Source organism: Oryzias latipes, chromosome 16 (assembly GCF_053564925.1).
Source record: "Oryzias latipes strain Hd-rR chromosome 16, Olatipes_Hd-rR_3.1".
In the NCBI taxonomy this organism is placed as follows: Eukaryota; Metazoa; Chordata; class Actinopteri; order Beloniformes; family Adrianichthyidae; genus Oryzias; species Oryzias latipes.
In genome coordinates this window covers 21,967,325-21,982,960 of record NC_136252.1, presented here as the reverse complement: position 1 = coordinate 21,982,960, position 15,636 = coordinate 21,967,325, and the positions used below count along the sequence as shown (strand labels likewise).

At 37.2% G+C, this 15,636-nt stretch overlaps 1 protein-coding gene and 1 long non-coding RNA gene across 6 annotated transcripts; both read left to right on the top strand.

Annotated features, from left to right (window-relative positions):
* Positions 1 to 2,614: 2,614 nt before the first annotated feature.
* ca14 (carbonic anhydrase XIV) lies at positions 2,615 to 13,488 on the top strand. 5 transcript variants are annotated; one of them, XM_023964066.2, is made up of 13 exons: positions 2,615 to 2,773; positions 3,032 to 3,055; positions 6,539 to 6,718; positions 6,917 to 7,062; positions 7,277 to 7,372; positions 7,485 to 7,551; positions 7,684 to 7,841; positions 8,704 to 8,830; positions 9,625 to 9,648; positions 9,748 to 9,832; positions 9,971 to 10,012; positions 11,174 to 11,227; positions 12,217 to 13,488. In XM_023964066.2, the coding sequence occupies exons 1-13, from the start codon at positions 2,704 to 2,706 to the stop codon at positions 12,326 to 12,328; spliced, it is 1,185 nt and encodes a 394-aa protein (XP_023819834.1). In that variant the 5' UTR covers positions 2,615 to 2,703; the 3' UTR covers positions 12,329 to 13,488. The 5 variants fall into 5 exon arrangements, with proteins under 5 accessions (XP_023819834.1, XP_011483625.2, XP_023819835.1 ...); XM_011485323.4 differs by having other exon boundaries at positions 9,971 to 10,004; positions 12,217 to 12,389; XM_023964067.2 differs by lacking the exon at positions 9,971 to 10,012.
* An 881-nt stretch (positions 13,489 to 14,369) lies between these two features.
* Positions 14,370 to 15,379, top strand: LOC144984506 (uncharacterized). The gene is made up of 3 exons (XR_013648255.1): positions 14,370 to 14,509; positions 14,655 to 14,978; positions 15,112 to 15,379. It is a non-coding gene; the product is annotated as an uncharacterized LOC144984506 (long non-coding RNA).
* The last annotated feature ends 257 nt before the right edge of the window (positions 15,380 to 15,636 follow it).

Genomic DNA, 15,636 nt, shown 5'->3' with positions numbered 1-15,636 from the left:
AGAAGAAATGCATTTCCTTCCTTTATTTTATACTTCCTTCCTGCCCTTTATTTAATCAGTCATCTCCTTAAAAAATTGATTGTGGGAGGAAAAAGACAGTTTCATGTCATTATTTTTTTATCTACTAGGAATATTGTGTGGTAGAAAGAAGAGAGACGTTGGGGTTTATGTCCAAGAAAATAAAAAGATAATGTAAAATAGAAAAATAAGGATCTAGATTTTTCCATTTTCCTCCACAGCTGCAGACTCCAGGCATGTGCGCTGCAGAGGGGCGTGTGCAGCTGCTGACAACCTGCGCGCTCCGCATGCCGGAGAGGCGCTCCACCGCGGGATTTATGAATGAATTCAAACGACACGCCCCCTGCCGCGAGACAGCCAATGGCACGTGACACAGTTTAGACCACACCTCCCAGTGAGACGCAGATTGACCAATGAAAGACTGCTTGGGGATTCTGATGTTGCATAATTTTTCGGAGGGCTGCACGTTTCAAGCGTACGGTGACCACGAAAGGGGTTCTGTGGTTTTCTACCAGTCAAATTAATTATTACCAACAAGCAAGTCTGGTCTAAGTGTTTGAGCTTCACTTCTATGCTTTACATTATATTAAGTCAAACAGATGTTAAGAAAAAAATAACAAAAAATTCCTTAAATTTTCCGAAATATTTGGGATTTAATACCTATTTTTGTTTGCAATTCTAACTGTATTTCACTATAATCCATTTTTTAGCCCTGGAAATGAATGAAAAGAGTATTTCTGCCTGTGTTAATTGTTTTCGGGGCCTCTAAAAATTTAAAGACAGGGCTCCTCTTCATATTTGTATTACACAAGCTCCAAGTTTCACACTGTGTTATAGATTACGTAATATTTTTAATATATTCACATTCTGTGACCGCAACAGAATAAGAAAAAAGAAGATCCCTCCTGTGTCTCCATTCAGACTGCACAAGTGTTTATTCTAATATTCTCTATTGCAGAATGATGCAAATTTATGTAACCCTCACGGAAATTGAATGCTTTTAAACTGAAAAAGACAAGGAAAGGACACATTTTAGAATATGTAAATGAAAGAAACCTTTTTTTGTGCTGAAAACGAATTAAATAAATGGGAGAAATATTGAAGTGAGACTTCAGTTGTTCAGTTATGCTCACATAAATTAAATGATTTGATGGAGCGCGACAATGAAGCATCCATCTATTTAATATAGCACTTTAATCCACTGCTAGGCCACAATCATGTTTATCTGTATGAAAAATTCAGATTCACGACAAAACAGGATCATATACCGATACTTTAATCTGAATAAGTCCACACATGAAAATAATGTCCAGACAGAAATGCAGAAGCTAGGGTTTAAAACAGGGCTTTCATAAGCCTGTATTATGCACCTGTTTATTTTTGGTCTTTGAAATACATTTACTTTTGAGAGAGAGCTAAATTTTTATTTAGTGGTTCTCAATCAAACCGTTTTTTGTTAAATGATATTTAAGGGAAAAAAAAACATCACTGACTGGAATTGTTGAAATGCATGAAGATGTGGTCCACCATCATATTGCATTGTATTATAAAATAAGATATCATGACTTTAAACGAATTTCTGAAAACGTTAAAAATATGACATTTTTATTGTGGCATATTTTAACAGTGGATTTTCAGCGTGTTTAAAGTTTTGCAAGAGCTCCGCCTTGTGGCCAAAGTGAGCCTGTCCTTGTTCTTTTTTTCTACGTCACTTAAATGTTTAAATGTTTAATGACCGTACATTATTATTAAGTGATCTGTGGTGCATATATTCAAATGTCCTTGTTTTATACGATGTTTTTCCCCTAAATTAAGTCCCATTGGTGGCTCCTCCACAAAGCTTTATTTTAATTTTAAGCAAAGCTATGGAAAAATGTACAGCAAACTGTGGATATGAATGATCAAAATGTCTTTACCATTTTTATTTTATTTTAGTTTATTACACCTTGCATCCAAATTAGGCTCAGGACACTGACGTAAATGAAAAGGGGAATTGGGATTTTAATCTAATATTGTTCACATTCAATACATTTCAGCATAAAAATACAATTTAATTGTTTATCACTTTTAAGGATTTCTTATTGTTTGTGATAACGTCCGTATTATATTTTTTGATACATTTTTTTTTAAACACAGTGTTTGCAGAAGTGTGTCTCCATATGCTGGCTGAACATTATTATGTATCTTTATGCAGGTCATATTTTGTCTATTGATACCAGTAAGTGTCGGTGTGACTTCATTGACAGAAATAAACTCATTTATTCAGATATTTCACAAACTTAAAATTTACATGACCTTTAGTATTTTTCCTCTTTTTTGATCATCATCTGTTTCGAGGATGGAACCTCTAGAGGTCACCTTTATTACTTTGAGTTCAGCTTCTTTCATGTTTAGATAAACAGTGTAAGGTGAATGGATTTTTTCTGAGTCCTATTCCCTCATTTCCATCCGTATCAAACCACTTATTCTGTCTTTTCTTGGAAATAATTTAAGCCCATCTGTCTGGTGCTGATAGCTGCTGCTGTGGAGCTCAGCATGTTTGAGGAGATTCGGTTCTTTCATCGAGGTCTAGCAGGTGGGATTGCTGGACCCAGTCCCTCACTCCCCCGTCTCTCCCTCACTGAGTTAGTCCTCATCCCTCAGTCCCTTTTTACTCACTTGTGTGTATGGGTGCAGAGGGCGAACATGGACTCTCCGGGTCTTTTTGTCCTTTTATGTCTTGTGATTTTTGGTCAGGCAGCTGCTTCTTCTGCTGGTAAGGTCTGCATTAGCATAATAATGTAATGCGATTTTGGCTTGCTTTATTTAACTGCCTCATTGTTTGCTTGAGCACAGAAATAGTAAGCTCAGACACAAAAATAAAATCTGGAGTGTGTTTTAGAACATTTGCTTTAAAAGTTTTAAAAAAGAACTTTCTTTTGAATGCTAAACTGCAAAGGCACTTTTTTATTTAGCTTTTTATCATTCAGTTTAGATGCATAACGTTAAACTTCTGTTATTCTCCCTTTTTCAGAAGAAATCACCTGGTCCTACACTGGTAAGTCAGAGTTTTTCCTTTTTCAGATGAAAATCTCATGCAGATACAGATCTAGAACAAAAACTAAAACAAAATACAAGCCCAATCATATGAAGAAGGTGATTAAAAATCTGGACTTAATCAAATGTCGAACTTGTAAAATTTATTAAAAAATAGGTTCCAAAGACCCCATTTCAGCATTTAAGTAAATAGGGCCACAGAGAAAGAGACGGTTCCTCTTCTTTCAGTATAATATCTAAAACTTGAATTAAAATCAAACAAGTTCTCCAAAACCCTTTTTTGAGCAGGGAATTCATATATGTTTTTACCATTGTCTTACAGCACTAAACTTCATTGTGGAAGTTTCTGCTGGATTGCTTCTTTCTGTTTCACCCGGCGTGTCCCCCTCTGTTTCCATTTTCCTCCCTCTGTCTGTATTAGTTACAGTTCAGCAAGCTGGCGTGAGCCCAGCAGTCACACAGAGATGCTAAAGAGAAGGAGAGTAAAGGAGGAAAGCAAGTAAAAGGACTGGGGTGGAGGGAATCAGGTGCACAGGGATGGGTGAAGGAGATGGGACGGTGTGAGGCAAAAGCATACCAAATCGGGCACCGTATTGTTGCAGCGCACAATAAACTATGTGTTGATTGTGTTGTTGACTCACACTGGCTGCCTATGTGGTGGACAATGACTGTGTAGAAATGAATGGGGCACATAGATGATCCCTCTCTGCATGTATTCAGGACACTAATGTATGGTTCATATGGAACACAGGGCAGTTTTAAACACCGTTCCCTCGCTCAGTTAGTGTCATCTCACACGTGTTGAGATGTTTTTGGGGAACTGGTCATGTCTACATTTGAGCTAATTTCTGAGTCTTATAAAACATACATTTTTAAATGAAGAGCCATTCAAAGCTGCTGAATGAGTGAGGCTGAGCGTGAGGAACGTCGTGTGATAATGACCAGTTTTCTATACAAAAGAGAAGAATCTCCAAAACAAAAACCTCAGCCCTCCTTCCATTCGGCTCATGCCTTTGTTTTCATGCTGCGTTCAGGACATAGGGGGACCATGCCAGGTGATCCAGGGTACCGTAGAACGATTGCAGAGAGTCCAAATATTTGCCCTCTTGTTGCCATGGCAACTGATTGCAATGCAAGGGGATGCATTTTTGAAGGGGTAGGGAGGAACCAGGTATCAGACATTAGTGGTGTGGTAGCAGATTGTTTAATGGTGCATGCATGCATGACTAATGAAGAGAAAACTACAGTTTTAGGAATCTGAGAGAGGGGGCTATGGAATGGAGGGTCACTCATATTTGGATCCCTATAATTTCTTTTTTTGGGGATAAATAATTTGAGATAACAAAACTTTTATAATCATGGAATTACTTTTATCTATTTATTTCTGCAAAATGTTGAATGAAAAAGAAAATATTTCTTGCCAGTTCTGGGATTTTTAGAAAAAGACGTGCTCAGCAGTTATGAACCTTCACTATTTCTGTACGGCCACAGTTTGGCAGCAAGAGAATAAAAAACAGAAATTATAACAGATTCAAGCAGTTTTTTCAAAGATGGTATTAAATTAAAAGAAACAAACTTTTAATGTCTTACTGAAGTTCACCTCCAGCTTAGAAGTTTACTGAATGAAGGGAAGGTTCCCTAAATCTCACATTTTGCAGCTAAGTGTTGCAGAACATGGGTGCAATGCAGTCATTTGGCTCAATGTTACCTTATCTGAACACAAAGATTTGATAAAGTCTGATCTGAGCCTTTCTGTTTAGGAAACTGGATCTCAGAACAGAGTTAATTTCAGAGAAAATTCAATGCCAGGAATGATAGTGTGGGACCCTAAATGCTCATGTGAAAGAAACTTAAAAACTTTACCAAATAAACTTAATAAACCCAATAAAACTAAGAACAAAGCGAGAAAAAAAGGAATGTCAATTGATGATGGTAGTCAGTAGAAACAGCAGAGTAATAGAAATCTTGGACAAGGTGAAAACATGACATGAAAACTCAAGAAGGCACTGACATTTAAAAGCTTAAACAGTTTTAAAAAGTGTAAGATACTCAAACACATTTTCTGCATTTTGACTAAAATTTTAATCAATAAATGGCTTTTCTTGAGATTACAGGCAATCTATCTTTTAATTAACCTGCACTGAAATGGGGCGTCGTTTCTATTTTTCTTTGACTGAAAGATGCGAGGTAGTATGTTGGTGGGTAAACCATGGCAACAGCTTTATTTATTATGCACTTTTCCTTGTTATTTAAATTCAGCTTCTTTGATTCTTTTTCTGTTCTCTTGCCAAGGACCAGGGCCGAAAAGCTCTTTGTCTTTCAGTGAACTGAAGCTTTGATCAGCTTCCTCTCGTCTCTCTTTCACCATTTTTATGTTGACTTTTCCATGTGTTTCTATTATACACACACCAGTGTAACTTTTCTTCTCTATATGCTCTGGGTGCAAATAAGTGTTACTTCCATTTGCTGTGGATTTGGCAAAAATAAGACTTTTATTATCAATTGCCATTTGAGCCAAATGGGGCCTGCTAAACAGTCATATGAGTGGGCCAGAACAGGTAAAATCAAAATAATATTTAAAGTTATTGTTAATTTTATTTGAAATACAGTGTGAACTGAAACAAAACAACTGAAACATGAACTCTGACATCCTTCAGATATTTTGGTTTAGGTTTATATTGTTGTAATAGTTTTTCAAAGATTTTGAGAACATTCTTTTTTTAATTAGTTTTGATCCAGCATTAACAAAACTGAGAGGAATCTGTTTAGCTAAAATGACAAAAATTTAAATGCAGTTTAAGCACATCCCTTTACATCACAATAGTTTTCTGATCTATTTGCATGACAGGATTTACCTCGGTAAATGTCAATAATGGGACAAAGTTTGGAAAATAATTAGAAGTAAACTTTTAACAAAGATGTGGGATTATTCAAATTTAAAATGAGTTGAATTATCTCATCTCGATATGCTGTTGACGTTATTGGTAACATTAGATTCTTTAACACTGACAACAAATTCCTTTGACATGGGAAAAAATATAAAAAAAATGCTAATGTACTTTATTTTCTCAAATTTTTACTGTTATTATTTATTATATGACTCGAAAGACAACCTGCTTTTGTCCTAAAGTTGAATGTAATTACTTTTGTTTGTTTTATCCATGAGTTACTTCAATAAGCAATGTTACATCTGTAGATTCACTTCTAAATGTGTTTCCAAAATGATGTTGTTGCAAAGATTTCTTTGAGAGATAAGTATGTTAAAACTGACTTCTTCTTCTTTTTACTGAACTTATATCTACTACATTTCTCCTCAATAATGCTGCCCTCTCTGCCATGAGGCTTTGAATGTAATTGGAAGATAGAGGGATGATTGTTCTGCATAATTAGAGGCCGATCAACGGAGGCCTTTCACTGATAAACAGAGAGCCAGTGGGCTGTGTGATTAGGTGACATCACTGTTTCTGCTTTTTCTCCGCTGAAGGTTTGATTGGTCAGTCTGAGTGGTCGGAGTATTTTCCGGACTGTGGTGGCACTTCCCAGTCACCAGTTGATGTGATAACCACTCAGACTAGGTTTGATCCCAGTCTGACTCCTGTGAGGCCACTGGGCTACAGCCAACACGGCAACCAGCCCTTCACTCTGTACAATAACGGGCACACAGGTAACTTTGGGACCATCAGTTCCATGTATGATTCTCTGGAGGATGTTTTAACACATTCTCTTCTGCATATACTGCATGCAAATTGAAAATGACACAAGGCTTTAAAAAAAGTAAAGAGTAAAGCACATCATCTGTTCAAACACGACATCTTTACCTTTGGAAAGAGTTAACTTTTTTTAACCTTTCATTTCTGATCAGCGATTATTGTGATGCCAGAATGGATGGGATTAGAGGGTCTACCATGGTTCTTTACTGCGGTTCAGCTGCACCTTCACTGGGGTAACGGAGGCCCGAACCAGCGAGGCAGTGAACACACCATGAATGGGATAAGTGCAGATGCAGAGGTACAATCTGTGCTACTACTTTACTTTGGAAATTAACAACATCACAAAGTAAACCAGGAATAAAAGGAAAGAAGAATAAATGTCAAAACGTCAATGACTTGGTTTTAAATTAGACTGCTGTACAGTTACCGTCAAATTTTCCTGTCTTTCTCTTCTCAAGTGTTAGTTGTGAGGAGCAGCTTCTTCCTCATTAGTATGTTCTTCGTTTCTTCAGCTACATGTGGTGCACTATAACTCTGAGCTGTACCCCAACATGTCTGCAGCCATGACACAGAAGGACGGCCTGGCAGTTTTAGGGATCCTCATTGTGGTATGGACACAACACACCAATGCAATGCTTACAATCAAAGGTCAAGAAAATCAGCTGTTTTTGTTCCAGCTACAGTGTTTTGAGCAGAGTTAGCCTGAATTTGATTTCCCAGACAGGTGAGGAGACCAACCCAGCATTTAACAAGATTCTGAACTACCTGAGTCGAATCAAACACTTTGGTAGGTCTTTGCCTTTTTTAAATTGTTGGCACCTTTCACTTTTTGCAACATTATTGTTTGAAATTTAACATGTATACATGTAAACGTCTCTCACGTGTTCCAAACTTTAAAAAAAATGCTAATTCCCATTAGGACAAAAAGTGTTCATCCCTGCATTTGACATCCAGTCCTTGCTTCCGGAGGACTTGGGGCGCTACTATAGATACAACGGCTCCTTGACAACACCCCCCTGCTACCAGAGCGTCATGTGGACGGTGTTTCATGAAAGGGTTCAAATCTCAAAGGCACAGGTTGGTCTGAAATGCACAGAACTACCATCCCTCAACAACACATTTATTAAGAGTAATTGTTTCATAATTTAGAATGGTGCCATTCATTTACTTAAGGTACATATTTGTAGATTAATATTTATTTCTGTGTGATCATCAAACCACATTGAATGGAAGGTGTTTTTATTTCTTTAAGCTTCTGTTTAAATTTCAATAGAAGTTGGTGGTTCCACAGTGGATCGATCTGCTCAAGAAGCAGCAGGGTTGTTAAAAAAAATCTGATTTCTTTATTGTTATTTTTTTAGCAATGTTAAAAAATACGATTATTTCCTAACCTATACGGATCTTATACTGAGCCCTGGACATTGTATTAAGAAATCAAATTAGTGTGTGGCCACAAATTAGTGTTTTGTATGCCCAAATTTAATTTGGGAGCACAAATTAGTATTTTGTATGCAAAGATTACTATTTTGATTGGCATTTTTTTGGCACAAATTAGTATTTAAGTGCCTTCAATTTCTACTACTAATTTATGGCCAGAAAATACAAATTTGTGTGCATAAAATACAAATTTGTGTGCTTAAAACAGTAATTTATGTACAAAAACTGCTAATTCAGGGGCATAAATTTCTTATCTGTGCACAAAAAAATAATTTGTGCACACAAAATACTGATTTATAATGGTTATTGTTAATTATAATGGTTTACGACTCAATTGTTCATACGTACATACATAAACATGTATGTAGTCAAGATGTCCATTAGCTCTCTGAATCAGACTTGCTTTTGACTTAATTTACTTCTCCACACTAATTCAGCACCATAAAAAAGTACCACGATTTATTCACCAGGAAAGTGTTATTTTTCAACATCTTCACTGCAGCTGCTGAAATTGGAGACAATACTTTACTCCAGTAAAGCTGAAGATCCAGAGAAGATGCTGCTGCAGGACAACTACCGGTCAACACAAGCACTCAACCAGAGAGTCATCTACACCTCCTTCTCTGCAGGTCAGAGCAAATGACAGCATGGAGGATGTACTCTGTGCTCCATTTTCAGAAAAACAATAAGCACTTGATAGCATGTTGCTAAAGTGTGTATATGTTTTATTTTATCTTCTGCTACTTTGATTGATTTAGAGCCAGTACATTTTTTAGAGGAATTCCTTTAAATCAGTCAGTCATTAAATCGGTCAGTCACTTGTTTTGAACTCAGCTGCTGCTCCGATCAGCAGTTTCTCACTGGTTATGCTGACCGCTGGTCCAAATCCAAAACTATTTTGCAAACCCGTAGATGCTCTTGCAAGTCCAAGTTAGCAATTAGTGCGAGCTGTGCAGGTAGTGGAAAAAAGGATTGTTGAGAAAAGATGAGAAAGATTAAGAATTGCCAGTGGCTTAAAGAGAAAAAAGGGAAAGCAAAAATACAAGGAGTTAGAGAGAAAGCAAAAAGTGAGCCATGTTGCTTTGCATGTTAATCAAAAAGACAAACTTGGAAGGAAAAAAAAAAGTAAACAGTGACTCCATTGTTGCTACACAAGTCCAGCTGACAAAAGGAGTGGAATAGGACAGAGGCAGAAGAGGGAGGCAGAGCAGGGGACAAGGATAAAACTGAAAGAATTTGTGTTGAGTACTCATTGTGGTGAGTGACTGAACTGGAAGGAACGTGACATCAGCACCCAGTGGATAAAACATTTCTGATCAGCTGAGTGGCTGATTCCTCCAGGATGAATTAGCCAACAATACAATGTGACAGTGAAAAGCCAATCCACTGTTTTCTTACTGCTAATGCCATGTTCATTTTGCAGAGTCGGGGAAGGAGCTTTCCTCTGGTAAATCTAGTTGTTAGCAGTTTATGCACATCAATAAAATGCCCCCAAAGTACTTAATTGTTTTTAAAATCTTCTTACTATGTCATTTGTGTCCTGCAGGGGAAGTGACAGCCATAGTTATAGGAGTGATGTGTGGCTGTGTGGGCCTGGCAGTAATCGTCCGTTTCATTGTCAAGACAATACGGTAAAGAGTCTCATTCATTTCTCATCCACTACTTACCGGGGTTTGCCAAAAAATGCAAATGAATGTGTACAGTCAGCTAAGGGAGCCTTGAAGGATGATGAGTCCAGCCTCCTCACTTTGCTCTCCTTTCTTTGACAGATTTTTTAAAGTCCTCCACCGTGAGACAGTTGTGGTAAACAGGTGGTTTACCTGATACTAGTACTGACACAGATGTTTAACTATCATTGACTCCTTTTTTGTTTTGTTTATTTGATATTTGAACTTAACGTGTTTCCATTTCCATTTCAGAGACAAACATATAATTTCCTAATCTATTGCATATAAATTCTCAAATTCTGGGCCTTTTTAGGGTGCTCACAATGATATGAAATCTTTTTAGCCCTTCATGTTGTATGTCACTGATTTGCAACGTAAAATGAATCCAGGAAAACAAGAAATCCAAGATCCAAGAATACATTTTTAAAATGGAATGAAGTCGAGCATGAAAGGGTCAATGAAGTATATTTTTGAATAGATTTAGTCGTTTCTGCAAAAATAACTAAAATGATTCATTTGGTGAGATTGTTAGCTGTAAGAAAAAAACAACATTCTAATAATTTTATCTCAGTAGAGTAATGATTTAAATGTTTGGAATAAACCTAGAGAACCAACAGCAGTTTCCTGAAGCAGGATCTGCTCCCTGTGAGAACAACAAATAACGCTTGAACCTGTTTGCTTGGATTTCTGCAGAAATGTAAGCAAGTGCATAATCCTCTTTGTTGAGTTAGACCATGAAAAGCTAGAAGCCAACTTATGATCAGCGTTGGGATAATCTGATCATCTGACCTCTTCTGCAGTAACCCGCATGCTTTCCAGCTCCTGCCTTCCCCCAGTGTTACAGCTGATTCATTAATGTGAACAATGACTATCCTCATTTCTTCACTCTGCATGAGTTTGATCAACCCTTAAAATTCTTAAACAGTGATTGGCCTCAACGTTTGACTCACATCTTTAATGTTGTCCATGTTATTTGTTGTTACAAAAACAGCTCACAGATTTCAAAGCGTGAACTTCATGTCACTTATGAAGGCACGGCTATTGTTGATCTGACTTGTTTTCCTCACACAAGTTGTACATGTCTGATCAGATTAAAATCCAGAAATAAAATCAGCACCTTGAGATCCTGCCATGTGACATCAAGAAGCCACAGCAGATTTTTGACAATACTTTCCCAGACATGTCTGTTAAAGCCCCATTAGCCTTTTTTTTAACAAATGTTTGAACACATCATCTGTGTAACATTTGAAGTTTGATTGTTCTTGTGATTTTGTGGTGTGATTCTGCCTTTTCATCACGTGACAGTTCTACCTCTAGCTGGGACGTCTTGCACAATAACCGGCCTGCTCCGATGCCAAGGTCACTGTTCCAAAAATTCACCTCTAACCTAAAACTTAGCCACACCTCTTTTTTTTTGGCACCAACTAACTTTTAACTCTTTCGGGTAGACTTTAACACTTCTGACAGCATTTCTACTCAAATATGTTGCGCACTTTTTTAACAAAACAAGGGTATAATGTAATAATTTAGTCATGAAATGTACACAGTGAAAGTCTTCTTTAAAGAATTTCCATAAATTGTTTAGTTACTTAGTTTGTTTTTCTGACTCTATTGTAGTTTCTTTCAAACTTATAAATATCTGTCAGAGCCAAAATATCTGATACCAAACTAGGGTTAAAACCAAAATATTTCAGTTCAATCATGCAGCTTGATAAGCTGAATGCCAAAAACAATATAGCAAGACCCAATGGGGTTAGGTTATGAGTGTAAAAATTAAACACAATTGAACAAATATTAGAGGTCTAAAGTGAAATGACCAAATTCAATGTCATTGGGTTGTAATTTTTCTATACTAAGTCCTTCAGCTTGTTGGAAAATGCTTAGATGAGACAATCAGGAAAGTGGGTCAAACCACATGAAGATGCTGACCACCTTCACCCAGAGCTGTAATAAAAAAATTAGACTAAACATTTGACGTTTTTTCACCTGTTCATTTAAAGCTTATAATAAAACTAAAAATGAATTTATGTAAGTAAAGGAACAGTTCTTAGATTAACAATTACTTACTTACAAATGATCATTGATTGGTCAGTTATTTATTTGTTTTACAATAAAAGACTTTGTAACGATGTGATATGCCTAAGAGATAGAGGAGGTAACATTTGCTAACACACTACTATTATAGTTTGGGTTGGTTTAATCTACCATCTTACATGAACATCCACAGCAGTCACCTTTAGTGAAGCAGAGAGGCCCTCTCCTGGAAATGAAGGGAACTGCACTAACATGAAAACCCTGCTCTTCAGTGGCACATCTCAGAAGGCATCATTTTCATTTTTGTCTTTCAGGATTAACGATCCAGAGAAGGAAAAGCAGAAAAAACAAGATTTGGTTTTAAACTCGACCTCTGAAGCTGAGAGGAGAGATGAGCCCTCTCCATCCTGTAAAACTGAGCCCTAGCTGACGGCAACATTTGCTTCAAGCTTGATACTTCAAACCCTCTTGTCTTTGTTATCAAAAGGCAACTAGGAAATGTAAATCCTAACCAGAAGTGACAAAGGGGCCTAATCTGCTCTGGGCCTGCCATACAGTTCTCATTGACATCAGAAGTCAATGCACTTTATGTAAACAAGACATTTAAGACATGGTTGCTGCGTCCCTCATGTAAGATGGTATGTTCATGTAAATACATAATTTAATCCGGAATAAAATGTTTTCCTTTTTGTTCCTATGAAATCACACACACTGTACTGCTTGATGTGCAAAATGTTTTTTTTTGTTGTTGTGTGGAATTAATTCACTTTTATTTTGCACTGCAAAGATGTGAAGAGGTTAGGAACGTGGGATTTGGTTTTACAGATTCTCTCCAAACATGTTCAAACTGAGTTTAAAATCAACAGGTTCTTTTTTGTCCTGTCCGGCATATGAACACACACATTGCTGCTGAGTGCTTCTTGTTCTGGACATGCTTTGCTTTTACAATAGGGGTTGTTGTTACTCAAGTGTGTTAATATGAACCCCTTTTGTAGCCGAAGTGTACTTTATTGAGTTTTAGGTGCTGAGAGGGGGGGGGGGGGTATGGGAACGGTGTCAAATGTAACTTCCATTACATGCGTTGATGCTCATACACACATGTACACACACTATCACGCGGCATCCATACAACTGCTTATAATTCTTAATCATGTCCGTACAAGTTCACAGTATCTATAGAAGACTTCCTGCCACACATCACTCCGACCGCCCCTTCTCGTGCTCACTGACATGAATACATGGGATTACGCGTCCAACAAATTAACAAATTAAACATCCACCATGCCCGTGTTTAACCAGTAGGAATGAACATGTAAGCTGAATCATTGTGTTTCCTGATATGAACTTGATCACCTTGAATGCTTCAGTGAGAGCCCCCCCAGAAAGACCAGCAGCACCCCAGACAGACAGATGCCCAGGATCAACCACCCACAAGCGTACTAGTTACGTTGTCAAACAGGGAATTGTTTCCATGTGCTGCTTTGTTCCACTGACAGATCACTTCAGGTGCTATCGATATTTTTGTAATCATTCTATCTAACCTGCCAACATCAGCTTCACATTAAAACACATGAATGTTAACTGGAGTTCTTCTTTCTTATGAAAGTCATTCTTTTGTCACATGAACACAAGTCTAATGCTTTACCCTTTATATTTTTTCATATTGTGATACTAATATAAACAAAGGTTATGTCAGTGTTCTTAGACATATCTTCTTTCTCTTTTGTCACAGCCTAGCAGATCATATAGCAGGCATGTCCAAAGTCTGGCCTGGGGGCCAAATGCAGCCTGTGTTCAAGTGTCCACTGACTGTGAGGCCCCTGTCATAAAATCATTAATATGTGGCCCTTCAACGTTTCATAAAACTGTGTGTCCAGTTTCTTGATTTTGATTGTCTAAATTACATTGTAAGTCATTGTAAACTTGTGGTAACAACCTGTAGCTACTTGACCTTCAGAGCCTTGAGGGTCAAACAAGAAAAACTGGTTTATTTTCTTTCTGTGATCAAAACGACAGTGGTCTATTCTTGAAAAAGAAAACTGCTGTTATTTTTTTGTTCACGTGATTTACAAGTTTACAGTGAGTATTCAATAGTGAATAATCTGTAATATTTCATATGAACCCAGATTTAATATTGGTCTTGTTGTTTTTTAGGGTTTTTGTCTTTTTTATTAAAGTCAGTGATAGTCTGCGACCAAACCAACTTTCCTGACTATGAACAAAGTTTAAAGTTTGCAGAAAATATATTGGCTGATGACATAGTAAGTTTTTTTTTTTTTTTGTAGTTATTTACTAAGAAAGTCTCTCTTAGAAAAAAAAGACATGATATAATTGCAACCAATATCTGTAATTTAAGACAGAGAATCACTAAATTCATACCTTTAGCTTTGGAGAAAATGTCTGAGATGGTTTTGCAGACACAAAAAAAAGACTAATTCTAAAGATTTGTGACAGTCTGACTTTAAAATGAAACAGCACACCCAGAGTACAGAACAACAATTGCACATATTTTTTTGAACTAAACTTAAAGGGAAGTGAATGTGAAACAACAGCTAAAAACCGCGGAAACGAATTAACAGAGGAACCATCAACGCTGACAAAAACAGGGTAAGTGTGTTCTCTCAGCTACATTTTGATATTTTTTAACTGTTTTTATGAGTTGTTATTAATGCAAGTCATTTGTGAAGCATCGAACAATTTAAGTAGAAATGCATTTTCTAATAAAGCCCAATGTGATGTTTTTCATCCATAGCCTTGCTCTGCAGGACTCCTAAGTGATGGCTGCTCGTACAGTTTGTCTCTTTCTCCTTATCGCAGTTTGCCTTGGGCAGCACAACTATGCACCCTGCCTGATATCCCACAACAACAATGGCTACAACACATTTCTCAGGCATCACATTCCACCCAACAGTCCTTCAACTCTTAACATGACTGTCTGGGAGAGATTTATTGAGACACGTGGACTCACTCACAGACCTGTACAGTCCTTTCTTCATCCAGGCGACAAGAACAGAGTGAAAGCTGTCTGCACAACAGGAGGAGGGAAAGTGTACTGGAGGAATCTGTGCATCAGCCGGTAGGAGTTCACTTTTTACACTGTGATGTACAACGTAGCAACACGTCATGTCGAAAGTGTTGAAATAGAAAACAAACATCTGATCCTAGCCTGTGACAAACTTGACAACAGGTGCCTACCTGTCCACTTTCAGAGAAACATTGATAATGAAACGCCAGACAATAATGCCAGAGGCTGCAGTGCTCCACAACGCTCGGCTGGATAGGACTTTATATCAAACCACATGAACAAACTGTATGCCTACAGTTGCTGTTGAAATTGTGTTCAAGGCGGCTATTGTCAGACCATTTTTAACAAATCTTTTTTAATTTCATTAGCTCAAAATGACTAATTTAGCTGATCAATACACTGCTTTGCTATAACCAGTGCACACTCATAAATAAAGGGAAAGCAAATGAAAATGCTGTGTATTTAATGCATTCATTTTTATTTTACTGCAGAAATGCTGGCTTAGAAATATGTGTTCAGGAACAAAAATACGTTCCAAACTTTATGGTTAGATCTGTACTACAAATAAATACCACATGCATTAAAAGCATTAAAGCTTGTTCACAATTTCAATGTAAAACAGTAGCTTTGTCCTATTTATGTAAACCTGCTTTGACAATACATTTTCACGTATTCAAAAGAGGATTCAGCCCAACAGACATCTTGATTG

What these genes read in the sequence shown, in the direction of transcription:
- ca14 (XM_023964066.2), top strand. Translation starts at nt 2,704, where the DNA reads ATGGACTCTCCGGGTCTTTTTGTCCTTTTATGTCTTGTGATTTTTGGT. An exon ending in AATCACCTGGTCCTACACTG is followed by an intron (nt 3,056 to 6,538) that starts GTAAGTCAGAGT and finishes TCTCCGCTGAAG; the next exon opens with GTTTGATTGGTCAGTCTGAG. An exon ending in TTCAAATCTCAAAGGCACAG is followed by an intron (nt 7,842 to 8,703) that starts GTTGGTCTGAAA and finishes TCTTCACTGCAG; the next exon opens with CTGCTGAAATTGGAGACAAT.